The following is a 25,840-nucleotide window of genomic DNA, read 5'->3' on the forward strand; positions in this document are numbered from 1 at the left end:
TTGGTGAATAAAACCCACAGGACGGTACCAGTCTTGCGGTTCTGTGTGTTGGCATGCATATTTAACCACAACACGCTGCTTTTATTTTTCCAGCACAGATTGTGGTCATTCCTCTCTGCAGTCCTTGCCCCAGATAATACACCTTCATTATTTATGTGGGTCTGCCTGGAAAGCTTCCGATGTCCCAAACGTCCCCAAAAAAAATAAATAAATAACAACAACCCAGCTGTAACTTCTACACACAGATGATACATTTACTTTCCTGTGGCCTTAACCAAAACTCTCCAGCGAATCGTGTAAAAACTCAGGGAATGTGTTTTCAGCAGAGTGGCTCTGTGCAGTCGTGAAACGGGCTGATCTGCTCCTCCTGCATTAAGAGAAGTGGGTCGGAGAAACGATCACATCCATATTTGTGGTTAGAAAGCAGCGCACACTCTTCCTCTCCCCCTCCCTAGTTTCCATACGGGTCCTGACGGGTCCAGTGGCCCGTCCTGACAGAAAGAACGCTGGAGCCCAACCGTGTTTCTGGCCAGCACAATGAATGATAGTACTAATATTTATTCTCCATCAGGCTGGCTTACTCAGAAACCTGGCCTATTTCCATGGCAACACGTTGTTTCCATAACTGATGCACATTGAGGAGACTGTTATGCCGGGTTGAATGTATACTTATTGCAATGCTGTGGGAGAATATCATGTTCTCCTTGCTTTAGACCGCTTCCTTTTTTTGTCCCAGCAGACACATGACCAGGATAGGGCCCAAATATGAAAAGACCCGGCTTCTTTTCAGAACTGTATACAGAGAGGACGCTCGGGCCTAACCACATCCTCCACCACCAAGTTTAGGGCCGCGTTCTGATTCCTGAGACGGATTTTCCACTAAAGCAGTTGTTGGGATGCAGCAAATTCCTTAGCGGCACCTAAAAAGCAGAGGAAAGCTCCCGGCTGGTTTTTCCAGAACCACTGAGCCAGCTCTGTGACACGCTTTTCCATCCCTAAAATATCAGTTTTTTCTGAATTCCCGTAGAAGATCCCAGAGCAAGAAGAGGTTTTACTAAGCACTCAGACACATTATCAGCTGCAGACATCACAGAGAGGATTCATCAACATGTTTTAGTTGACAGTGGGGACATTAGCTTTTATGATGCTGACCGGCCTCCTGGATATGGAATCGATATTTGGCATAAAAAAAACAGGCTCAGCAGTGATTCTGATTGGGTCACAAATTGGGCGTTCATAGAGCCCTGTGTGGTGCATTCATGTACATTCGGTAAACAGCAGTGATTTTAAAGAGGTTTCATGTGCCAATCCGGTTATTTATGAATATTTCTGTTATTCTCATTTGAAAATATATTGAAATTAGTTCAGAAAAGAATTTAAAAATTTAAAACAAAAAAATGTTTAGCTTTCTTTTAATGAAGCTCATTGATTTTGTGTTAAATTAGACAGACTAAAAGCAGTGGGAACGTGTGTATAAGAATGAAACCACTAACCAGTGCGTGGTTCTACGCTGTTCTTTAGCGTTCTTTTTACCACATCAAGATCAAACTATTTATTCTCATGTCTTAATAAACAGACTTTGGTCAGGATTTGATGATTTACCAGTAGGGATGGTTTTGAACAAAGTTTTTTTTCTTGTCACTAGTGATGCTGCATTCACAGGCAGCTGGGAATTCCCGACACCCAGTTGATGAAAAAAAAAATACATTTTGCACAGTTTTGTTTTGATCCTTGACTGTCCCCTGGAAAGGGCTGTTGCGTCTTCCTGAGGCGCTCTGTGGCCCTTCCCTTCACGTCTCTCCTGGACCCCTGCTGCAGGTGGAGCCCTTCTTCATCTGCCTCGCTCTCTTCGACCTGTCCAAGAACTGCAAGATCTCGGCCGACTTCCACGTGGACCTGAACCCGCCGTGCGTCCGGGACATGCTGACGGACGCCTCGGGCCAACCGTCTCCTTCCTCGGACTCTGAGGGTGCGGGTGGAGGATCGGCAGAGGGCGGAGGGGGGCTCCTGGTGAACGGAGACTGCGGGAGAGGCAACGGCCTCCCCGTGGTCCAGAGGGTGTCGGAGGCTCTGCTCCGCTTCCCCACGCAGGTACAGGCAAAGCTCAGAGCATCATCACTCAGCTCAAACTCTGGGATCAACCTATAGCACTATTGCTTTTAATGCTGGGGTTTTATTTATCAGGACATAAGAGCTTTTTGTGGTCCTTATCAGGTCTTAACGAGGAAACTATAGACTCAACCAGACTCATCCTTTAGTGATTCTATTGGCGGTACACCGTCAGCTGAAAATGAGCCCCATATCACCAACCTTCCACCTGTGTGCCTTAATCTCTGTATAAAGGCGGCTGCCTGTTGCTCCAGGGGCCTCCTTTCTCCATGTGTCAGTATTTTAAAGGTCTGGTGGGTTATTCAGATGGAATTGGGCAAAGTAAAGAGTAAAGCCACGTTGTTCAGGCTTAAACGTTCTGAGATGCAGTGTTTCTGTTTGTAATTTTGCGAAGGACCTCCCAGCCTGTGCCTGGCGTGATCGTGCGTGGACGTCCTCCATCGCTATGATGGACAACTCTTCCTGTTTTCCAGTTGTGAATAAATGGAAAATAGTTTTTCTTTTTTTTTTTTTTTTTTTTTGCATTGATTTGCCAGTTTTCTGAAGTGAGACAGATTCTTGAAGATGGAAGCCTTTTTTTTTCCCTTTCGGGAGCCTTCTAGGTCTGGCTTTTAGTGGAGAGAGGACTAAGCCGTGTGCGAGCGCTGGCTTTGGTTCAGGCTTTTAGTCCTGCAGGAGTTCTGTGGTCCACGGCGCTCCCACAGCTCCTTCTCTGTTTTTCCTTCTTCTCAGCTGCCGTCGGTCACATTCTTTCCGCGTCACCAGAGCCGAGCCGACTCCAGAGGCCGCTGATACAGAGCGGTGAAAAAGAGCGCGCGTAACTCTTCGACTCTTTATGTTTTGACGTGTAAAAACTGAAAAATGCCAACATATTTAGTTGGGATAGACCAACACGTCGTAGTTAGTCTTCAACATCGTTGACAGTTTAAAAGTGAGATGGGTCATTGTATTTCGCCCCCTTTTACTCTGATACCTCTAAATAAAACCCAGGGTAGCCAGTTACTCCTGAAAATTCCTAAACTAGTTAAAAGAATCCCTCTGACTGAAACTTAATCGCTGTAGCTGCCAGTGTTGTAGTCAAGTCACTATGCCTCGAGTGCGAGTCCAGGTTCGAGTCACCAGTGTTCAAGTCCGAGTCAAGTCCAAGTCATTAAAAAAAAAATCCGAGTCGAGTCCGAGTCGAGTCCACTACTCATCCGAGTCAAGTCCGAGTCGAGTCACTATTGATCCAAGTTCGTTGTAGGAACATGCCGCGACATGTGATGTATGACATGAAGCAGTAACATTCCATTGCACTAATAACTCTTTCGCTGTAGTTATCCTTGGTTTTACTCGGTAAAACGACTGCTTTTAAGACATCTCCTAACCGTGGTTTTTAAACATTGTTGTTATGGAACGTGCAACAGCGACTCGAGGTACGCTGATAGGCCGCATATGAAGGATGTTAAAGCCGCAAGCGGCGTCGATCGGCCCTCGCAGCCAAGCACACTCCGGCCTATTGGCCACCGGCGAGCGGGCGGGGTTCCCGCACCACCGGCCGCCCGCCACCACAGATTCTGTTACGCATTTTCCTCGCCCGTCCACCGGGCGATTCCCACAAACGCGTTCGGCAGCGTTCCACCATGACTCACAACAAATCTGGAGCAGATCGGTCGTTGCAGCGAGGAGATACAGCCGTTGGATAATGATAATGCATTTGGCCACCGGACCGGACTAAATTGTTCGGCGGGACGGAAAATTTATACCGATTCCTGGACGGTGAAAACAAACAGAAAAAAAACGGCCGATGACGCCATGAACTCCGAGCAGGAGAAAAACATTGACTTACCTTTCTATCAACTTGGCCAGTTTTCCAGACTTTCCGAGCCCTCGACACTCAAGCCATCGTTTGAGCTGAACGTTGGTATGTTGTTCCACAGTTCTACCAGTAAAAGGGGTGCCTGGACATCCTCTTGTGATAGTTTAACAGCTGTAAAGTCGGTCATATAGTTGTATCTGTTGCATGTGTAATGGCTGGTTGCTACGTGCGCTCTCACACTGTTTGCCCAACCTTAGCAGCAAGGGGCGCTGCTCATGAGATGGTGACGTCACGTGCGCAGTACGACATTTAGATATTAAAATCATACACCAAATAATATTCTAATGACATATTAAAATTATAGCCTAATGATATAAAAAAAAAGTCGAGTCTTTTTCTCAATTTCCGAGTCAGAATGATCTGAATGTAGGAGTCCGAGTCCAAGTTCGAGTCATCAGTGCTCAAGTCCAAGTCAAGTCACGAGTCTCTAAATTTAGCTAATGACTCGGACTCGAGTTCGAGTCTCGGACTCGAGTACTACAACACTGTAGCTGCCCTCAGCAGCTCCAGAGGAGCTGCAGAGAGTCACGGCTCAGGTGGGAGAATCTGTCGATTTGTTGCGCACCCCGTGATTCTGGTCTTTTGGCGAGGAGAATCAGCGAGGAAGGTGTAAGAGGTCCTATCTGGAAGCACACGGAAGAAAGTGGCCTGGTCAGATGAGACCAAGCCTGTATCTGAACGCCCTGAACACGCCGCTCTTTGGCGGTCTCGTAGAATGCCAAACACATTGGCAAAGGCAGCAGAGAAGACAGAGAAGGGGGCAGGAGAAGAGCTGAAGCGTGTGTGGACGTTGTGTGGCAATGCATGTGTGGACTGTTATGCCCGCTCTGAAAAGAAAACAAAGCCACCAGGCTCTTCCTCTGTGATTATAGCCTAACAGCGCGCAGCTTAGTGGGACTGGGTGTGGTCCAGGGACAGCCTCCGCCTCCTCAGTGTCTGAGCAGCAGCTCCGATGATGAGCAGCTCTGATGAAGCCTCTGCGCTGCTCATCACATCCTTTGAGCTCTGAGTCATCTGCCTCAGCGCGTCTGATCAGGCGTCTCGGCTTGTATTCTGCTCTGAGGTTTGTCTAAAGCAGCTTGCGGCTCCTGGAACGCTTTAAAGCACGCTACAGCAGCCGCTGAGAGGCCGGTCTCGTTTCTCACGTCTCTGTTCCTGTCTTCTTCACGTTGTTTCGTCTGAGGTGACACCTTGAGCAACACTTTGTCACACAGCAGAGCAGATATAGTTGTCGGCCCCTGTGGTTTTCCTGCACAGTTTTACTTAGTCTCGGCTGCTTCCCCCCCCCACCGCGCGCTTGTTACAGAGTGAGGCGCATTTCAGGTTTGGCCGCCTGATGCTCTGATGTGCAGGGGAGGTTAGGTGGCCATCAAGCCTGTTTTTTTTAGGCGAAAAAAAGATAAAGCCTCTAACTGCAATCAGATAAGTTACAACTTCTAACTTCAGTGTGTTTCCTAATGCTTAGCTGTGAAGTGGAAATGAAAGGTGGTTTTATTTGGATAAAAGAGAAATGGGTTTTTATCCTGCTCCGCTGAGTCGGTGCGTCATAGGACCGCCGTTCGCTGGGTTTACCTTTGGATCATGTTTCTACCACGTCCAGAACCTGGAGTTTAAGGCTGTATTCTCTGCAAATTAGCCCAGGATCAGTTGGATCGCATGAGTTCATTCCTGTGATCAGCAGCACAGATTTAGATCTGGACCAGCTTTCCATTTCCTGCTGAAAAAAAGCAACTTCCTTCCTTCCTTCCTTCCTTCCTTCCTTCCTTCCTTCCTTCCTTCCTTCCTTCCTTCCTTCCTTCCTTCCTTCCTTCCTTCCTTCCTTCCTTCCTTCCTTCCTTCCTTCCTTCCTTCCTTCCTTCCTTACACAAAAGCTTTTCTGTCTCACTTTTTTCATAACTGTCCTGTTGACCCATTCTCCCACCCGAGCTCTTGTTCTCTGCAGCTCCCCCAGAGTTCCCGCAGGCTGGTTTATCATTGATTAACGGCATGATTACCTGCTCTGTACGTTGAGGTGGATGTCCGTGTCTTGGTAGGCTTACGGTTGTGCCGTAGGTTTACCGTTTCTCAGACTGAAATGTTCAAAGCTTGGAGGATTGCTTTATAACCCGGCCCTGTTTTAAGGTTTGCAATGAGAGTATCGATCCCAAAGTGGGAGAATACAAATGTATGTCACACTTTTTCAGATTTTTTTTAAAAGAAGAAGTTTTGAAAACGATCTAGAATTTTCTTCCCGCTTCCCGCCTTTATCCTCGCCTTTTGATCTCAATAAATTACATTCAACTTTGAGGTTATTATAACGTTATTACAACATGATAACATTTAAAGTTCATGAGGTTATTTTTTTTTTAGACTTTTGGAAGCACTGTACTTATCCTCCTCTCCCTATTTCTCCTTCCTGCCTTCAGGGCATTTTCTCGGTGACCAACCCTCACGCCGACATCTTCCTGGTGGCCCGCGTTGAGAAGGTTCTGCAGAACGGGATCACCCACTGCGCCGAGCCGTACATCAAGTCCTCTGACATCACCAAGGTCCTCGTGCTGCTTCTGCTCGCCGTGTTGTTTACATACGCACACGCTGCTCTGGCGCTTACGGCGCGTCTCCTCCCATGTTTCCGCAGACGGCCCAGAAGGTGCTGAAAGCTGCTAAACAGACGTGCCAGCGCCTGGGCCACTACAGGATGCCTTTCGCCTGGGCGGCCAAGTAAGAATACCTCACGGGGCAAAGCGTCGAGCTCGGTCGTTCGTCTGTGTTGGAGTTTAACGGCGAGCGATCTGATCCAGGCAGGTGTTCAAAGACGCTCAGGGCAGCCTGGACATGGATGGGAAGTTTTCTCCTCTCTATCGCCAGGACAGCAGCAGAATCTCCTCAGAGGACCTCCTCAAGCTGCTGGCCGACATCAGAAAGTGAGTCACCGTCATCATTTCTTGGTTAATGTTACACAAAGCAGTGTTGTGGGAGTGCATTTATTCCCTCGAAGTCTAAATTTGACAGCAGAGGAAGTGCCTTGCTCCCATACGTCACTTTGGAAAATCCAAACGGTTTAGAATTTGCTATTGAGAAAAATTCCCTTTTTCCCTTTTCAGACCTGAGAAGAGCAAACTGCAGGTCGTTCCTGGACAGCTGAATGTGACCATTGAATGTGTCCCGCCTGATTTCTCAAGTATGTTCGTATGAAAACCAGCAAACATGTTAACCTGTTGGACTTAATGTGTTTTATTGGGTTTTTATGTCATAGAGCAACATAAAGTGTCACGTATCGGCGAAGTAGAAGGAAAGTAATATTCTGTTAAATCTGATTTAACAGATGAAAATGGGAAAAGTGGGATGTGCATTTGTATCCAGCCCCCTGACTGTATGGAGAGCCTCTGTGAACAGCAGTTTTCAGGCCTTGCCCTTCTCAGTTGGCTTTAGGTGTGGACTTTGACTAGGCCATTCTTAGACCTAAACAGAAAGGATAGCTGGTTGTCCTGCTGGATGTTGAACCTCTTTATTTGGCCTGACCTACATTCCCATCAACTCTGACCAGCTTCTCTGATCCTGCTGAATGAACCGAGCTTGGCAGCATGATGCTCCCATCGCCATGCTTCACAGTGGCTCTGCTTTGTTCAAGGTGTTTTGAAGCGTTCATTTTCCTCTGCACACAGCATTTTGCACGTGGGCCAAAAAGTAACATTTTGGTGTCTATTATGCACATTTTACTTTATTTACTAATTAGGTGAATTTGAAGACAGTTTGGTGCATAGGATCTGATTTGGGGTTATCCGAGTATATGGGCTTGAATGAATATTTTCTCCACATTTAAAATAGCGTTTGAGGGAAGAATATGTAATGAAAGGGTTTAACAGTCCAAACATCGCTGCCTTAACGAAGTGTTTCAGGATGATTTAGAAAAGATTTTTGCACTTGGTTTGGGTCGTAGCGCCTCAAATGTTGGGCCTGAACTGGAATCCAGGGTCCGTCTAGAAGCTTGTTGCCCAAGCGTGCTGTGCACTGTAACCTTTAAACATTTAAACAGTAGATCCTCCAGGCAGCCTGGATGTGTTGGCAGAAACTGAAGCAATGCAGAGACTTCAGGCTGTTTTAGATGTTCTCGTTTATCCCGCTCCGGTTTTGACCATTGCGACGCGGCTTGGATGTCGAGTCCGCGCTTTAACGCACATTACAGTCAGACAGAGAGTAGCAGTGGACGGCGCCCCTATCCGGCCTCCGAGCTGACGGGCTCTCTGTGCTGCAGACACGGTGACCTCCTCCTACATCCCCGTCAAACCCTTCGAGGACGGCTGTGAGCGCGTGTCCGTGGAGATCGAGGAGTTCCTCCCGGGGGAGGCCAAGTACAACTACCCCTTCACCACCTACAAGAACCAGCTCTACATCTACCCGCTGCAACTAAAGTACGACAACCAGAAGTCCTTCACCAAGGTAACTCAAGCTGCGTGTGATCCGGTGGTCGCGGTGACATACCCTGCAGTCAGGGACGCAGATGTGACACCCTGGACTCAGTGGGTCACTGATTATTTGTTTAGCTGGTGTCCACTGACTTACATGTCCTCCTCTCCAGGCCAGGAACATCGCTGTCTGCATGCAGTTCAGAGATTCAGATGAAGAGGGTTCTGCTCCTTTAAAGGTGAGTCTCTAAAATCGACAAAAGACAACTTTGTCTTTTGTCGATCTGACTGCTGAATAGATAATACATTGCTTTTAGGTAAGCTTACACAATATATTGCAAATGTCTTGGCATTGATGTATCGGTGTGCACAAACTGTTCAGAAGTGTCATGAGCTCACATTTAGCATCCAAATGTAATATTCACCCTGTTGTGTTATGTCCTAATACAGTATTCAATATATTTAAAGGGGGCATATCAGGATTTTTAGTTGATGCTTTTCACATTGAAATCACCCAGTTGTGGTGTATATAAAGTGGAACTGCCATGCTTTGGTCTGAAATCCTCACTAACTTACCCCTGCATTCCCTTTTTTACCGCTATTCTGAGGTGTGTCTGGAAGCAACTCGTTTTGGTGCTGTCTCTTTAAATCTAAAGGGCACTTAGCACTTGCTGGGGGGTGGTGTAATGAAAAAACAATCATTATTATCCAGCTTCGGCATCCTTTAGTCTGGACTTAATAAAGTCCAGACTAAAGGAAATAAAACGGTTTGTGAAATTGGAAAGCCGGAAGCCCATAACTCCTAGAGACTCCAAGTACACAACAAAATGTGTTTAAGGGCTAAACAAAAGTGGCTACTGCATAATATGTCCCCATTAATGTCAAAGAGATTGTTGGAAGCACTGATGAGCAACACAAAAAAGCGAAGAAAATGCAAATTTTTCACAACTGATATCTTGATATTTACGATCTAGAAACTGTTCCAACAACAGTTTTATGACGTTTTACATAGCCCTCAGCTATGTAGTCCCTGAAAGCATCAAACTGGAGAACGCTGTGCCAAGTTTTAAACATGGTGGCGGCAGCATGCTGCTATGCTGTGGTGCTGCGGGCCAGTGGCGCATTGCTGATAAGGGACTGAACAAGGAAGGAGAAGGACGGCAAATTCCTCTGAACGCACTGGGGCTTCCAACAGGAAAGTGATTCCAAGCTAGATTTAGAACAGATAAAGCATTGCGCTTCTGGAATTGCTATTGTATAACTTGTAGGTCATGCCTATAATCTGGGTAGGTGCCAAGTAGCGGGACATTCTCCCACAGCCCTGGTATTATGACGGGCATATGAACGGTCACATTTTTCATTCCTTCTTCTTTAATCTGGGGATTGTTGGTCTTGTCACTTTTTAGCGCGAATGGGGCAAGTTCGCAAATTCCTTGACGGGAACCGCCAAAACATTCTCGTTTGATGCTTCTGATTAAGCCGAGTCAGACAGATGGAGAGAAACGCAGTCAGGCGCGGCATATCTCAAGGCAAAACACTCCCCCGCACATCGGGCCGCCGCCGCGCGCAACGCGGCCTCCGGCTGGCCGTTTGTGTGCAAACAGCAGGAGCCGGCAGCACGCCTGCCAGGAGATACCATCAGACGACGGGGGAAGGTTCTGAGCTACGTGTCGCACTCCAACGGGAGCGGGAGGAAGTTGGTCAGCAGCTGGAAGAAGATAGCGGAGTTCTGTCGTTGGGTGTGAGCCGAGGGCGCAGTGGTGTCCGCTCGGCGAACAGCCAGAAGCACGGTCTGCTTGCAGCTAGATGAGCCATCGGCTGGAGCTGGATGGTGGAAATCCAACAGGTTGGATCAGGTTTTCCTGAGTGGAGGCTGCCTGGCGTTGGGTCCTGTGTGATACGGAGCAAGCTGTAACAGGACAGCGTGTGGGAGTGATAGGATCTCCTCCAGCTTCACCTCCACCCTCATCCTGAGTCGGGTAATCATGCCGGCCATCGGCCTGCCAGCTGCAGGAGGGGGGGGGGGGGTCCTCATGTGTATTCCTGCACTAAATACCTACAGAACGGTGCTTCCTAAAAGACAACTAAAAGGCGTGGATTTCTCTCCGTCCTACCTACCGGCCTCCATCTCTGCCTCTAACACCCAGAAAGCCTCTAGGCCAGCTGATGGCGCCATGTTTGTGATCCAGTCTCTGGCCATGACTGCGCGGTACCGTTCATTTCAGATGACAGCGTCTGTTAGCGTCCTAATTAAAGCCTCGAGTCATCAGAGCGGTGTAGAATCCGCGCTTGTTCCTCCTCATTAGAAAAACCCTGACCATGAGGAGCTTGATCCTGTAGGAATGACACATTTCCCCCCCCAACAGAACCGCTGATAACGGCTCCCGCCCGGCCCCCATCGGTCTGATTTAGTTAACCGGGCTAAAGTGGGAAACCAAAGCCAATTTGGTACGCTTTGCTGTTTGCTGTTGACTCCCAGTTCCCATGAAAAATGATAGATTTGACAAAACTGCAAGAAAGTTGAGCTTTTAATGTTTTGTCCTTACTGCTTCGCTGACTGAAGCTCTAAGTTAAGAATAGCCAAAAACTTACAGGTTTTGAGGAGCCAAAGAGTCTCAGCATGTGACCTAAAATCATCTGCAAGAAAAGAAACAGCCAAATAACAGAGCGACACAATGTTCCCCCTAATTTTTCATGTGTGAGCATTCACTGTGCACACCGAGGCTACACCAAGGCAAGGCAAGGCAAATTTATTTGTATAGCACAATTCAGTACAGAGACAATGCAAAGTGCTTTACATGATTAAAATACAGGAAAATAAAACAGAATATAAGCAAGTAGGAATAAAATGTAGAAACAAAAAAAGAACATCAATAAACAGTTGGACTACAAAGTTGAACTAATGATGTTTCAGTAAAACATTTTAACTAGAACAGTCAAAGGCAATCCTAAACAAATGTGTTTTTAATCTCAATTTAAAGGAACTCAGGCTTTCAGCACTTTTACAGTTTTCTGGAAATTTGTTCCAGATAAGTGGAGCATAGGAACTAAATGCTGCTTCTCCATGTTTAGTTCTGGTTCTAGGTATGCAGAGCAGGCTGGAGCCAGAAGACCTGAGTGGTCTGGAGGGTTGATAAACTGATAACAAGTCTGTGATGTATTTAGGAGCTAAGCCATTCAGGGATTTATAGACTAACAGAAGTATTTTAAAGTCTATTCTCTGAGATACAGGGAGCCAGTGTAAGGACTTTAGAATTGGGGTGATGTGCTCTACTTTCTTAGTCTTAGTGAGGACGCGGGCAGCAGCGTTCTGGATCAGCTGCAGCTGTCTGATCCACTTTTTAGGCAGACCTATGAAAACACTGCTGCAGTAATCAATTCAACTAAAAATAAACGCATGGATTAATTTTTCCAGATCCTGCTGAGACATCAGTCCTATAATCCTAGAAATGTTCTTCAGGTGACACCAGTGTTACACCTGTCCAAAACCTGAAATTATAACAAGTTAGATGGCTTACTAAAATAATAAAATAACAGCTATAATTTCTTTTAGATTACTTAGCTTACATACAACTGATTTAACCCGATTACATGGAAAAGACAAAGATCTTGGATGAGCTGTATGTTTTACGTCTGAGTAGGGTCCTGCTAAGGAAGTACTGAGAGACATGCACATCTTTCAGAGTTCAAATCTTTGTTGCAATTAAATTAACATTTTGTGCAACGAGATTTAGCACAAGCATGTGGTACCGTGCAGCCTTGGTTTGGATTTTGTTTTCTGCGCTGCATAGATATGCTGTGCGAGGCTTGGAGGGACCGGTGGTGCAGCAGCACTGGCGACCTGTTGGCCTGCTAATGACCTAGCTGTTCAGCTTCACCCAGGTGGGCTGGAGCAGATCTGAAAGGTGCAGCAGAGCAGACCCTGACGACCTGGTTTTGAGATCAAAGCATATCACCTCGGTCCACAGCTACGGGAAAATCCAGTTGAGTATTTGTGACGAGATTAGGAAGTTAATCTCATCCACTCTGACTGGAGTTTAAGACATTCTCCATTAGAGAACGGGGAACAACGCCAGTCTCTAGCAGCACAGAGCCGCAGCAGGCTTGCAGCTGTGCTCGCACTGGCTGACTGCTCTGCAGCATTGTGACTCAGGGAAGCTGGATAGCAGCTATCAGTTCTAAAAGCATTTGTCCTTTTCCTTCCGCTTCACAGTTATGCACTAATTTGTGTTGCTCTGTCACGTACGGCAATACGTTGTAGATCGTGGTTGTAACAACGCGCTTCAAAGTTTGCCATTCGTTCTTGCATTCTGATTATGATGTTGCAGAATTTTGCAGCTTTAAGGAAAATCCATGTATTTTTTATCGATTTGGGCTAAGTCCTCTCCACCTCTGATCCGCCCAGACGTGCCGTCTCATGCCGTACTTCCTCTCGGTGGTGTCGGCAACCGCAGATTACAGCTGTTCCTCAACGTCAAACCCCAGCCTCCAGGCTGATGATGTGCTTTGCTTCCTTTTCAGTGCATCTACGGCAAGCCGGGAGACTCTCTGTTTGCCAGCAGCGCCTACGCAGCTGTCCTGCACCACAACCAGAGCCCCGAGTTCTACGACGAGGTCAGACACGTTCCTCGCCATGGTTGTTGCAACAGTTGCTTCCTGGGAATACGGGCTGTAATCTAAACAGCAGGAAGTTAGCCCTGGACTCAGGCAGTCTGGGCTCTCCGGGTATTTGCTCATTAACGAGAGGCCTGAGCAGCCCTGAGATAATCCCATAAATCTGCCTCGGGACAGAGCTGAGAACTTCCTCAGCACACGGCGAGCCCGGAGCCTGAGAACAAGGGGGTTGTGTCACAGAGGGGTCCATATGGCCGGGCAATCACAGGGATTAGCGTCTGCAGCAGGTTTCACTGTAACCCGCCTCAGATCTCACACCGCGGGTCAGTTTCTCTCAACAGGATCGGTTTCAAAAATCGCTGTCAGCAGCCGCTTAGAATGGTTTTGTTAGGGAGGTATGAATGCTATATTTAAGCAAGAATTCAGGTTGTTTTTGTAAAAGATTTAAGTGTATAGATGGCCTTGTTCGGCCGGCTTTCTAATACGACTAATACGATTTCTGCTAGAAAGAGAGTCTAAAAATCAACGGCAGCAGGATAGGGTTAAGATCGTTCCTCCATGGCATGTCTGAGCACTTTTGTGGAGACCACATCTGAATTTTTCCCACCAGTTCCAGCTGGTCTCTGCATCATGTTTCATTTCCTGTAATAAAATTGCCATGTGCGCTTTGCTGGTGCTGCCCTCTAGTGTAGCTAACGCGTTCCATCACAGGAGACGCATGGGGTCAATAATTAATTAAGCTCCTGCTCATGTGCAGTCTCTATTAAAATGCAGATCCATTGTTAGTCCAAGCAGCCGCTTCACTGTGTAGAAAATTGCAGGGCAAATGTTCCATGAGATTTTTCCCCTGCTGAGTGATAAACTTTAGCGTTTATAGAGTTTCAGTATAGAAAGTACAGAAAGGTATTGATTTTGAATGGATTATTGATTCTGAAGAAGTATGGAAAAAACTGCATGTATGTATGTCTGAGTTTCCAGATGGTACTCTTTATTCTGCTATGCAAAAGACTTTCATTTATATTTAATTTACATCGTTCTACTCAACTAGAATTTTTGTGAAACTTGTAAAAAAACACAGATAATTAATTCAGTCACTGATCAAGGGAACCCATAAACGCTCATAGAGTTTTCTAAAGGAGCAATTTACTTCTTTCTAAGAGACATTCAGGCTTTCTCAGGTTATTTTTAGACTGGACCTGCACACAGGTTAAAACCAGGTCTGGTTTAAGGGTTTCGCAAAACATTAACGCCCCCCTTTTTTAACTTTAACATAAAAAAACTGTGTTTTAAAGAATCAGAGTTCATTGTGGGATAATTCCTCCAGATTTTCCTTTTGTTTTAGATTTTAAGGTCGAGCTAATTGACCCAGTATAGAAGCATAAACCAGTGTAGATAAACTGATAATTTATAAACTGGGCCCAAAGGTGCGACTTTAATGTTACTGTGCAATTATTTACATTTTTATGTGAACTTGTTTAGTTCTGCAATATTAGTTTTAAATCTGCCGCAGTGCTGCCCTCTAAGGGTTGAACGGGGCTATTGCAGATGAATTTTCCTATTGGTTCAGACGGCACATCTCAGTCAGACACACACCCCCGTAGCGAGTCAGGAGTTGGAAGTGTAAGCATTGCCAGCATTCCTCATATCTTTGAAAAATAATCATTTTATTCTTTATACCTTCGATCATATGGTTTACTTGAGATAATTTAATCTAACTGTAAATATGAGCTTCCAAAAAGTTTGTTACTGCGTTGAACGTTAGCACATGTTAGCCATGTTAGCCATGACGCTGCCAACATCCCTCTACCACTCAGAAACTGGACCCATCCTGTCCTAGGTTGCCTCTGAGGCGCTGGCTTCGGCCATCGCTGAGTCAGCGCTTTGAGGCAGCGGCTCAACCTGATAAGGCTCTGGCCCGCTGGCCTCCACACACCTCTATCGGTGACGAGGGGGGTGAAAAATCCTCCACCTCAAAAGACCGATCAGTGGTGCGACTACAGGCGTCGCTCTGCTCACTCTCCACGCTTCAATATGTCAAATTACAGGTGTCACTTTTCCTCGTTCTGACCACACCCACACGTAACCCCATTTGCTCATCCTCACACCTAGCCCCGCCCCTCATGGTCTCTTGGTACCGCCCACTTTGGTGGCATTTTTCAAAATTTGTCAGGGGGTGGGGTTATGCTTTCACATCCGGTTGAGTTACACTAAGTTAACAATTTAAAGAGAGCATGAGCAGACAGTAAGAAGCTTCCCCGCCTGGCTGACTGGCAGAAAACATGGCACCATCAGCGCTGTCAGCTGAAGCAAAAGAACCTTTAGACCAGGTGCTAACGTCTGTTTTAGGGATGCTGATGTAGTTGGATGGCACTAGATAAAGATGTTCTTGTACCTGAAGCCTAGATGCATGCTTTTTCCATGAATTCTTTAAAGAAAGAAATTCAGCACAGTGAAGGGTACTGGCTGTTCACAATTAACTCAGATTGATTGGTGAAGCGAAAAAGGGAATATTAGTAAATATATTAAAGCAGCAGGACGGAACGTTTAAATAAATGGGCCTTTAATCCAGTAAATGAGCAACAAAATAAAAGGAGAAAAATTCCAACAAATTGGAAAACTGACAGAGTGATCGGGGATTACTTTGGTAAAAGCCAAATATAAACCCTTCTTATTAGCTATACAGATGGAACAGAGTCCGTAGTGTTCTCTAGAGAAGTAGTCAGGGTCCGGCTGGTTGGATGCAGTGGTGAATAATCACTGTGTGGAAGAAAGAGAAGATGGTGGCACTTTAATTTGGAGCAGGTCCAAGGAAATGTATAAAGACCATTACTGCAATGGATATAAATCTAATCCCAGATTATTTATTAACCCTGGCCCTCCAGCTGCATGCTAAGTGAAGGAAAATGTGTTCTCCCATGAATTAATCATCTTGTCCCACTAAAGCGCATGTGTCAAAGTCAAGGCCTGCGGGTGGAATCCGGCCCATCAAGGCAATCTATCCATCCCTCGAACCAAAACAGGCTTATCATGTCATAAAGTAGAGGCATGTATCCTTTTACATTGTATAAAGGGGCTAGAACTAGGCCTCCTGTAGCGAATGTTGATTTTAACTGTGTAGGAACAGCATCCTGGCACTAGGTGTCAGTTTTCCACAACACATTGAAATAACCCAGAAATGTCCAAAAAGAGAAAAAGTTATGCAGAATGACGAGTTTAAAGTGTAACTCACTCCAAAATCAACTTTTTATTGGATATAAAGTGTATAAACTAAGCCTAAGGGTGCTACTTTTATGTTACAGTGCATGTTTTTTAGATTTCTGTGTGAACTGAAATGAAATTAAGAAATCAAAAGTATCTATACACGTGCAATGGCCCTGTTAATCACTTCATGATGCCAAAGTGGCCCAGCGTAGAAATGAGTCTGACACCCCTGCCCTAAAGGCTCAAATGGTTGAAAATAAAGCGTTGTTTTTTTCCTGAGGTCAGCTTTGCAGTTTAAAGCATCCCAATCTAAGAGAATGACCTTTTGGGGGGCCTTTTACGGGCCTGATGCCTCTGTTGGTGTCTGAGTAGAACTAAAAGCTGCTGTTTGACTGTGTGCAGGTTAAAATTGAGCTGCCGGTCCACGTGCACGAGAGACACCACATCCTGTTCACCTTTTACCACATCAGCTGCGAGTCCAGCACCAAGGCCAGCAGCAAGAAGAGGGACGGGGTGGAGTCACTGGGTGAGTCTGACTCTGGATGTTGCTTCAGGTGGGGGGGGGGGGGGGGGCCCTTTAGGCAAAAGGTATTCATAAAAACACAATTTCATCTGATTAAATAGAGCTGGGCATTATATCAAACTGTGGTCACCAGCAACACCAGGTTTGGTATATCACAACTACAAACGACTGCTCAACTGAATTGATTTGTGAAGAGGCAATTATATTTCAAGGATGTTTAAACATTCATGATATTAAAATCTCCCATTTTATGTAAAATATTAGGGGGTAGAAACATAATTGTGTAATAAAATGTTATTTTCAGACGAGAAATGCTTTATTTGTCATTGGGAAATAACATTTTAATATCGCCAACTCTGTGCTTGTGTCATCACATTGCCTTATAACTGTTTTGGGCCCAAGAGTGACCCTTGAGGTCCTCCTAACGTTGCACTCATGGTTCTGAATTCGTGTTGGTTCGTTTGCATGAACTGATGTCTGGTCGGTACATACAGGAAGTCAGAAACTGTTCACATCCATGACAGATTTAGGTTCAAAGTAGTCTTTTCATTTTACCAACATGTCTCTGCTTACTGGATGTAAAAGTAACGTCCAAGCTGAGTCTTTTGTTGAAATAAAAATTATCTCAAAATCTACCAGGTGTATTAACAATTTTGGCCTTAACCATTTAAGCAATTCAAAACTGTCTGAAATGCATCTTTTTTGTTGTCGAACTAAGAATGTAAAGTTTCACAAAAAAAATTCAGGACTTGTTCGATTTTCCAACATTCCCAAACTATTGTAAGTTTATTTCCTCTAAGGATCCCAGTATTGTAAACAGCTTTTATGTCACTAGGGACTTTGGTAAAAATAGTCCGTCCTAATGGGAAACCCTCTCTACTGAATAAATCTTCTCAAATAAAGTTTTTTGATTTCTCCAAGTGTTTGTGTGAGACGGCTGTGCACTTGGTAGCACCGTTGCCTTGCAGCAAGAAGGTCCTGGGTTCAAATCCCAGCCTGGGGTCTGTCTGCATGGAGTTTGCATGTTCTCCCTGTGCATGCGTGGGTCCTCTCTGGGTTCTCCAGCTTCCTCACACAGTCCAAAAACACGACTGTTGGGTTAGTTGTTCTCTCTAAATTGCCCTTAGGCGTGTGTGTGTGTGTGTGTGTGTGTGTGTGTGTGTTGTTGTTTTTCCTGTCACACATACTCAATGTGTTGCCCTGTGACAGACTGGCAACCTCTCCAGGGTGGGACCCCGCCTCTGAGACAGGCACCAGCCCTACGGGCCTGTACGGATAAGCGGGTGTAGACAACGAATGGGTGTTTGTGTGAAAATGTTCTAAAAAAAAAAAAAGAGTTTTAATTTTTTTTAGCACATCCTTAGCAGCAGAAGCAGGTTCCTTTACATAGCAGTGTTCATTCACCAGCTGGTTCAAAGTGCTTTACACGCAAAGAAAGAAAAAGCAGAAGATCACGGCAAAAATAAAGAGAAATTAAAACTGTTAGACTTAGTCATGTAAAAAAAGAATCATGAAAATAAAAGTAAATATCTAAAGAAGATAAAAAATGAAAGTATATTTAGGATTAATGTTTGGCAACACAGTGTGTGAGTTCTGGCTGTGAACTTACGGAGTAGCCTCAGCAACAAAACACGAAGACTTAAGAAAAAAAACAGTGTGGCGACATCAAACTAAAGACAATCGGAGAGTCTGATGTAGAAATATTTTTATATGATGGCTGGGCTCAGATTATGTTTTGTCTGAAGTGATGGACACACTCCTGACTCCCCAATTTATCTAGGATGTTGAACGTTTCCTTTCGTTGTTTTCACATCACTATCATTAATATGGCAGCTTATGTTACTCCTGTTCATTTAATGTCAGGGCCCAAATAAATAAATAAATAAGGTGACTGTGAAAAGTAGGGCTGCGATATCTGGATAATGAACTGCCTGTGTGCTAACATTGCGTGTTCTTCAGTGGGCTACTCTTGGATGCCTCTGCTCAAAGATGGAAGGATGCAGTCATCGGAGCTCCAGCTGCCCGTCGCTGCTACTCTCCCTGCTGGATATCTGGCTCAGGACAGCAGAAAGGTTGGTTCCCTCGCTCCATGTCTGAAAGCACTCGCTCAGGAGATAAATCAGTTTTATTTTAGGACTAGTGGACGTTAAATAAAAAAAAAACACTTGAGGTGCCAGAAACCAGATTCAGTCATTTCTTTCTGTTTTCCTGCCTACCATATTGTTTCTTCTGCCAACAGTCGCAGCCGGATATCAAGTGGGTGGAAAACGCCAAGCCACTGTTCAAAGTGAAGACCAACGTAGCATCAACGATATATCCTCAGGTCAGCCACGAGCCCGTCCTCCTTTAACTGACACGTTCACAGGGAGGCAGAGAGCGGAGACCGAGGACGGTTCTGATGCTCCCGCTCTGCTTTCTCCACTGCAGGACCTCCATCTGCACAAGTTCTTCCAGCACTGCCAGCTGATGAAGGCCGCAGCAGATGGCAACCCAGCAGAACTCATCAAATACCTGAAGGTAAACAGTTATTAGGAATGGGGGGGGGGGGGGTGCTTTATGCCAGGTGAATAGTTATTTGTTGTGTTTCCTGAAGGCCTCAAACATTCTTTTCTCCTATTTTCCACCTTGTAATTAGAGTTTAAACACTACTGACTGCCATCCACGGTTCCTTTTGATAGCGTTTGATCCTTGTACCTCAGCTACCTCTTTCTTGCCGGCCTGCTCATTGTTGTTGTGCATTCCCCGTGCACTGATAGTGATTCCAGTCCAGTCATAGCATGCCTTCCCCGCGGTTCTATCTAAGCCGCTGGGAAGCTGTGCCAGGACGTCCCAGCGGTTATGAAAGCGCTGCCTCTGTAAACCTTGGTGCAGCTTGAAGCCGGTACCTGGCCGGTGCCTAGCGGTACCTTTCTCCAGTCTTGTTGCGTTCCTCTCGTAAGTTTTCGAAATGACCGTGGCGCCCCTGTCCCTGTCTCCTCCTGCAGTGCCTGCATGCCGTGGAGACTCACGTTGTCATCACCTTCCTCCCAACGGTGCTGATGCAGCTGTTTGAGGTGCTCACAGCCGCCACCAAAGAAACCCAGGAGATCGCTGTCAACTCTCTGCGGTAAACTTCTTCATTTGTCTGATCACCCGTTTTACGAGACGTCAGCTCACTAGTGAGAGTTTGGGGCCCTTTGGCCGTTTCAACTGCTTTACCTCTTTGCGGCATGGATTCAACCAGGTGTCAGAAACAATCCTGAGAGGTTCTGGTCCATATGCACATGGCAGCGTCACGCAGGCGCTGCGGATTTGTCTGCCTCACATCCGGGATTCCAATCTCTCATTTGAGTGCCTCAATAAGGGACTCTGTTGGGTTGGCATTCATGTTCATGTTGATTACAAAGCGTTTTTCTAATCAGCTATTGCCCAGTTGTGACTCGTAGCCTCACTTTCCTGCCCTTAGTTGCCATGAGCAACACCTAGTTGTTGTTTTTTTTTGGCCACACCAGCTGCCACCTGTAGCTCAGCTGCTTCGAAGGTCGACTTCAGACCTGGTTTTCTGCACACCTCTGTGATACCAAGTGCTTGTTTGAGCCACCGTTCCTGGAGCCGCATATTTTCACTTCAACTAGTTTCACAGGTTTCACTAGTCACACCGAGGCAGGACTACAACCCTCGCTTTTATTAGTCAACAAATCAGTCCGATCGTACCTGTCTGGGCAGGTCGTAGGACCGTATCAACAACACATCATGCCCTGGTCTAAAGACATGCAGGATGAGAAGCACCGTCGCTGACGTCAGTCAGTGCCCAATGGGCTCTAAGCCTGTTGGGTTTCCAGTGAACCAGTATAGGAATCATCAGGTTAGTGTTAGACCTGGCAGAAAAAAACACAGAATGTAGAGAGGAGAGGGGAATCTTTGCAGGAGTGGCCAACCAGGAATACGCCTGATTTTCAAAAGCTTTGGCAGCCATGCGTATTAAAACAGCTACAAAGTGATTAATTTATACAAAGCTGATCATCAAACCGGGAGCAAAGCAGTTTGCGTGTCTAAAACGAGCAGAACAGTGAGAACAAACTTTTTTGCATAAGAGCCTTCCTGAATATGCGGATCACATCCTAATGAACAAAGCGCGCACATTTATGGGAGGGGATAAGCAAATATAAATACGTAATACCCACAAAGTGTTTTTCCAAAGCTGAAACTGAGAATTGGCACAGCTTTTAACTTTATATTTAGCACCTCTGACAGTCAGGTGCAAAGTCACGCACACACAATGGCTGCCGTCCCTGTGGCCAGAAAGGACAGAAAGGAGGCCCTGGTATAATGACAGAAGGAGGACAGAGAGTCTCTCTGCAAGTGAACATATTGGAGCTGCCAGAATAAAAACAACAGTAGAATAATGTTAGTGGGGAGAAGGATGGCTGGTAGATGCAGCATCTGTGGGACAGTGGGGGTGAGAGCGGGACGCTGTATTAATCTACATGCACTTAAACCAAGGTGACAAATACCAAACCTGCTATTGTCTAGTAAACATAGCGGCATGCTTCTAACTAAACAAAGCTGAAGATTAGGCAACTCCTAAGAACAGCCTGGAGGCTGTAAAGACGTTATAACCTGGGAAAAAAAACGATTTTACCTGGAGCGGCTGAGAGGAGGGGAGGGGGCTGCACAGGTCTGACCTGACCTTTTTTTTTTTTTTTTTTTTTTTAAAGAATAATTATTGTCTCTAAGACAACGTTTATCAGCAGAAATCCTCGTTAAAAACGGTTATGAGCCTCCTCATAACCGTTGTCTGGAGAGATTATGTGAAGGGTTTGGGCTTCCTCTTTCTTTGACAGCAGCTCCCAAACTGCCAGCAGTAGACACAGTTTACTCATTTAGACTGGGCGGACCCAATGTTGTACTTCTTAGGGACGCAATTTTTGATGATCAGGTGCAACACGGCCACTTTTTGCTCTCGCAGTTCAGCTCAATTTCGCGGTCGTTATTTGGAATAATTTGAAAACCAGGCCCCAAGAGCGCAACCAAAAGAATTAGGACAGCATTTAAAGCAATGCAGACTTCACGCGCCTCAGTTATGCACTGTGCCTCAACAATAAGAAAGAGACGGGAGAGATTAAAGGCCAAAACCGCCGCCGATCAAACAGGAGCACAAAGATCTGTCTCGCACTTGCCAAAGAGCATCCGGATGTTCCCCAAGAAGTTTTTGGAAAAAATATGCTGACTGACGAGACAAAAGATGTGGTCTAGAACCATTTAAGAGAAAGAACCCCATCCTGACAGCCAGTCATGGTGGCGTGGGGCTACTTTGCTTCAAGGTTTCACATGTTGTGCATTCAAAAACACAACAAGGCAGTTTTCTTTCACAAATCTGCCACCTTTGGGTGTCGAAAGGTGGATGTGCCTGAAAATCCTGGTCGATAAGCAGAAATACTCAGACCGACCCGTCTGGTACCAACAGCTATGCCGCAGTCAAGCTCACTCAAATACCACTCCCATACCCCCAAAGGGTCCAGTTTGAACTTCGATTCGCTGTCTTCACCACGTCTAGATGCCTCAGCGCGTTGAGTTGCTGCCACGTGATTGGCTGGCTCACGTTTTGTGTTGGCATTAAGCAGGCGTACCACATAAAGCGGCCAGTGAGTGTACGTCTTCGAATGTCCACGGCGTTGACCTTTCCCACGTTTCCCTTTCAGAGTAATCATACATATCGTGTCCAAATGCCACGAAGAAGGACTGGAACACTACCTGCGCTCCTTCGTTAAGGTGACCCACAATCTGCGTCCCAGCTCCTCCAACTATTTGTGTGGCCAGGGCAACAACAGTTGTTTTTGTCCGTTTGTTTGTTTCAGTACGTCTTTGTGACCAATCCACCAGCGTCAGGAAGCTCGGCGACCACCCACGAAGTACTGGCCACTGCTGTAACAACCACCCTTAAGCAAACTGCGGATTTCAACACCAGCAACAAACTGCTCAAGGTGTGTAGTAGACGCATCAAGGCGCGGTACCAGACGTGAACAGCAGGGGGCATACTTAGCTTTAAATCTGTTCTATCTGCAGCCACATCAAGGTGAAAAGTCTCTCGACATGTTTCTGCCCGCAGCCTCTGTCTTTGATGTATATTCCCATCGTTGTTTCTCCGTTTGTGGTGACTCCTCTTCCCAGGAAGGCCGCGTAGGAGGAAATATTGTTTTTCAGATGAGCCGTAACCTTTCTGCCTTCGTGTCTCTGTTTCCAGTACTCGTGGTTCTTCTTTGAGACCATGGCAAAGTCCATGGCCCAGTACCTGCAGGAAGGAAACCGCATGAAGGTTGGTATTCAGTGACACCCCGAACCTGGCTGTCCTTTTCTGACGTGGAGCCGACGAGTTGGGACACACTGCTAGTGACGGGACAAAAACATGTCACCCCGCATTAATAAACCTACCACTCAAGAATCCTAGTGGGGGATGGGGGGGGGGTCGCAGCGGGTAGCGTGACTCATATACGGAGGCCTGTAGTCCTCGACGCGGTCGACCCGGGTTCGAATCCGACCCATGGTCCTTTGCCGCATGTCTCTCCCCCTCTTCCACCCCCCTTCCTGTCAGCCTACTTTCATAAAAAGCGAGCCACTACAGCTGCGGAAAATCCCCCAAAAAAAGAATCCTAGTGGGTCACTACCCACTGGATGATGTGGGTTTCATCCTGGAGCTAAATGCGAGCAGGAAGCGGTCTGACCAGGTGGAAAGAGTGCTAACTCTTATCTAGGGTTGATTTACATGCAGGTGATCTGTCTTCATAACGTTCTCCACATTTAGAAGTTTTTTTTTTTCATTGTAAAAGTGATATATTGTGACAGCATGTTGTGGGTTTTTGACGTTCTGTTAAAATGTTTGTCCACTGTGTGGATGTTTGGGGTCAAAGAGCTCAAATGGCTTCTCGGGTATTAGAACGCAAACGGGCTTTTAACATTTATGGTCGTAGGGAGCCCCGTAAAAAGCAGATTAAAAAAGCAAAACAAAAGATATGAACTACAAAGTTCCAAAGCTTATTTGGTATTTCAAAATATTTTAAAAAAATGGGCTAACAAGAACCGCAAGTCTTAGGTGGAAAATGCATGAATCTTAACATGGGATATCTGCAGGAACCTTGCACATAAAACAGTGGTTTAACAGGTAAAATTAAACAGATGTTTAATGCATTCAACAACAAAATAGCCCCAAAATGTAGAATTGTCAATTAGCATGCATTGAAGGGTCATGTGGCTTTGTTGCAAAGATCATGGAGGTGGCTGTATGGCCACAGGACTGGACCCGTAGTAGCAAGGTGCCTGGACTACTCAGACCTAGATAACAGTGGTGAGGAGTGGACCAGCAGATATTGCCACTGGCCCTTTAGCTCAAGCAGATCAGTGTTTTGTCAACGTGAAACGCACAGCTGATCCCACAAATGCTGCTTTGGGGAAAGATGGGGAGAAATGGCTGGCTGAAATGATCAACGGACCTCAAAATCCATTTGTGCTGTGTGTGGATGTTGAAAGACTGAATCGAGATTCATCCCTGACCATGATCTGATGCAGAGAACCCTGCTAAACACAGCCACCTCTGCTCTGGTGTTGATAACATGTGACCATGAACTAGTAGTCTTGCAGATGCAAGCTTCCAGGACAGCGTCGGATGTTGGGTTTTGTATCCTGTATGGTGTCCCGTATCAGTTTCCAGGTGGAAAATGAAGATGTCAGTTATGCTTGGCACACGTACAGTATCCTGCCTGTCATGGACAGCCGAAACCTTTAAGAGCCCACCGCCAGAACTAATACCACAGTGCCACACCTAACAAACTGTCAGGTCATAGTTATGATGTCTACAAGGCCTCCCTTTGTGCCTGGTGACCCCCCACCTGATGTTTTTACTCACTGGTTGTTACTTTGGCAACTGCCTGACAATACAGTCGCTCCAATGATGCCACCGCTTATGGCCTATGATGGCAATTCTGTTCATTCCAGCTTGCAAATCAATTATTTTACATACCAATCATTTGAAATTTGACAATTCCATTAAGTTGATTAAATTTTTTGTCAGTTTGTGTGTGTATATTCTGTTTCGAGGAGTTGTTCTTTTGATTATATCAAGCTAATTTCGGCCTTTTCTTCCTTATGTGTACATTTCATTCATCATCGCTTTCATGTTGGCTCTTCTTGAATATTTGCTTTTAAAAAAAAGCTCTACATTGCAGTTGCATTCATTTAATGTGCACCCCAGCCTGTATGTGCTGTCCACGATGATTAAACTACATAAAAAGACAAACTGTGCTGTCCATCTCTCCAGATGCCGCGGGCCCAACGTTTCCCCGACAGTTTCCACCAGGCGCTGCAATCCCTGGTGTTGTCCATTATGCCCCACATCACCATCCGCCACATGGAAATCCCAGAGGAAGCAAAAAGCATCAACTTGAGCCTGGCCAGTTTGATTAAGGTCTGATTCCCACATGCAAAACACGATAACGATCGCTTCCTTTTTTTTTTAATCAGAGGTTATTTACAATTTCCTCCACCTCTTGCACCTGCACGGTGGTTTATGAATCACAGGTTGAGCAGCTCAAATTGCTCTTCTTCCTTTTATATACAGCTCATCTGTATCTAGGAAATTAAAGCCATAACACAACACATAACAACTGTGTGTTTGAACGCTTACGGTCAGAGACGGCTATGTTTCCCTGGAGATCCAAGGCAAGTTATATTGACCTTAGCTGTCGGCTTTTTCTACTCAGAGGTGCCTGACGTTCATGAACAGAGGCTTTGCGTTCGGCCTGGTCAACCACTACATGTGCCACTTCAGTCTGAAAGATCCAAAGGTACGTTTGTGTTTGGGAGGGTGCAAAATCCACTATGCTGACTGAGATTCAACCACCTTGTGACCTCATATTGGTTTTTATTTGACAAAAATCTAAAATAGATCGACGGATCTGGGGTTACTGGCATTTTAAAAACGTTGCACTCACATTATATGCGGACGACGTTTTGGCTTGCTCTCCTTGAGGAACACACACCCGTTGTGTGGCGCGCAGCTCTTTTTTTTAACCACCAAGCTCGAGTTTGTTTTCTTACATTTGTGCGTGAGCCTTAAATTTGATTAACAAACTAGAAGAAACGCAGACCTCCTGGTCATAGTTAAGCAACTGTATTTAC

At 45.8% G+C, this 25,840-nt stretch overlaps 1 protein-coding gene across 1 annotated transcript in view; it reads left to right on the plus strand.

Moving 5' to 3' along the window:
- Positions 1–25,840, plus strand: part of dock11 (dedicator of cytokinesis 11) — a gene marked incomplete in the record, with an annotated part of 95,834 nt that overhangs the window by 29,433 nt on the left and 40,561 nt on the right. The window contains 18 exon segments of the mRNA XM_036146209.1: positions 1,819–2,091; positions 6,373–6,495; positions 6,585–6,667; positions 6,748–6,870; positions 7,051–7,127; positions 8,202–8,386; positions 8,526–8,591; positions 12,874–12,966; positions 16,570–16,693; positions 18,650–18,762; positions 18,930–19,013; positions 19,118–19,207; positions 19,675–19,796; positions 22,372–22,441; positions 22,528–22,653; positions 22,914–22,985; positions 24,981–25,127; positions 25,423–25,506. Coding sequence (XP_036002102.1) covers positions 1,819–2,091; positions 6,373–6,495; positions 6,585–6,667; positions 6,748–6,870; positions 7,051–7,127; positions 8,202–8,386; positions 8,526–8,591; positions 12,874–12,966; positions 16,570–16,693; positions 18,650–18,762; positions 18,930–19,013; positions 19,118–19,207; positions 19,675–19,796; positions 22,372–22,441; positions 22,528–22,653; positions 22,914–22,985; positions 24,981–25,127; positions 25,423–25,506 — 2,055 coding nt within the window.

Source organism: Fundulus heteroclitus, chromosome 14 (genome assembly GCF_011125445.2).
Source record: "Fundulus heteroclitus isolate FHET01 chromosome 14, MU-UCD_Fhet_4.1, whole genome shotgun sequence".
NCBI classification, from domain to species: domain Eukaryota; kingdom Metazoa; phylum Chordata; class Actinopteri; order Cyprinodontiformes; family Fundulidae; genus Fundulus; species Fundulus heteroclitus.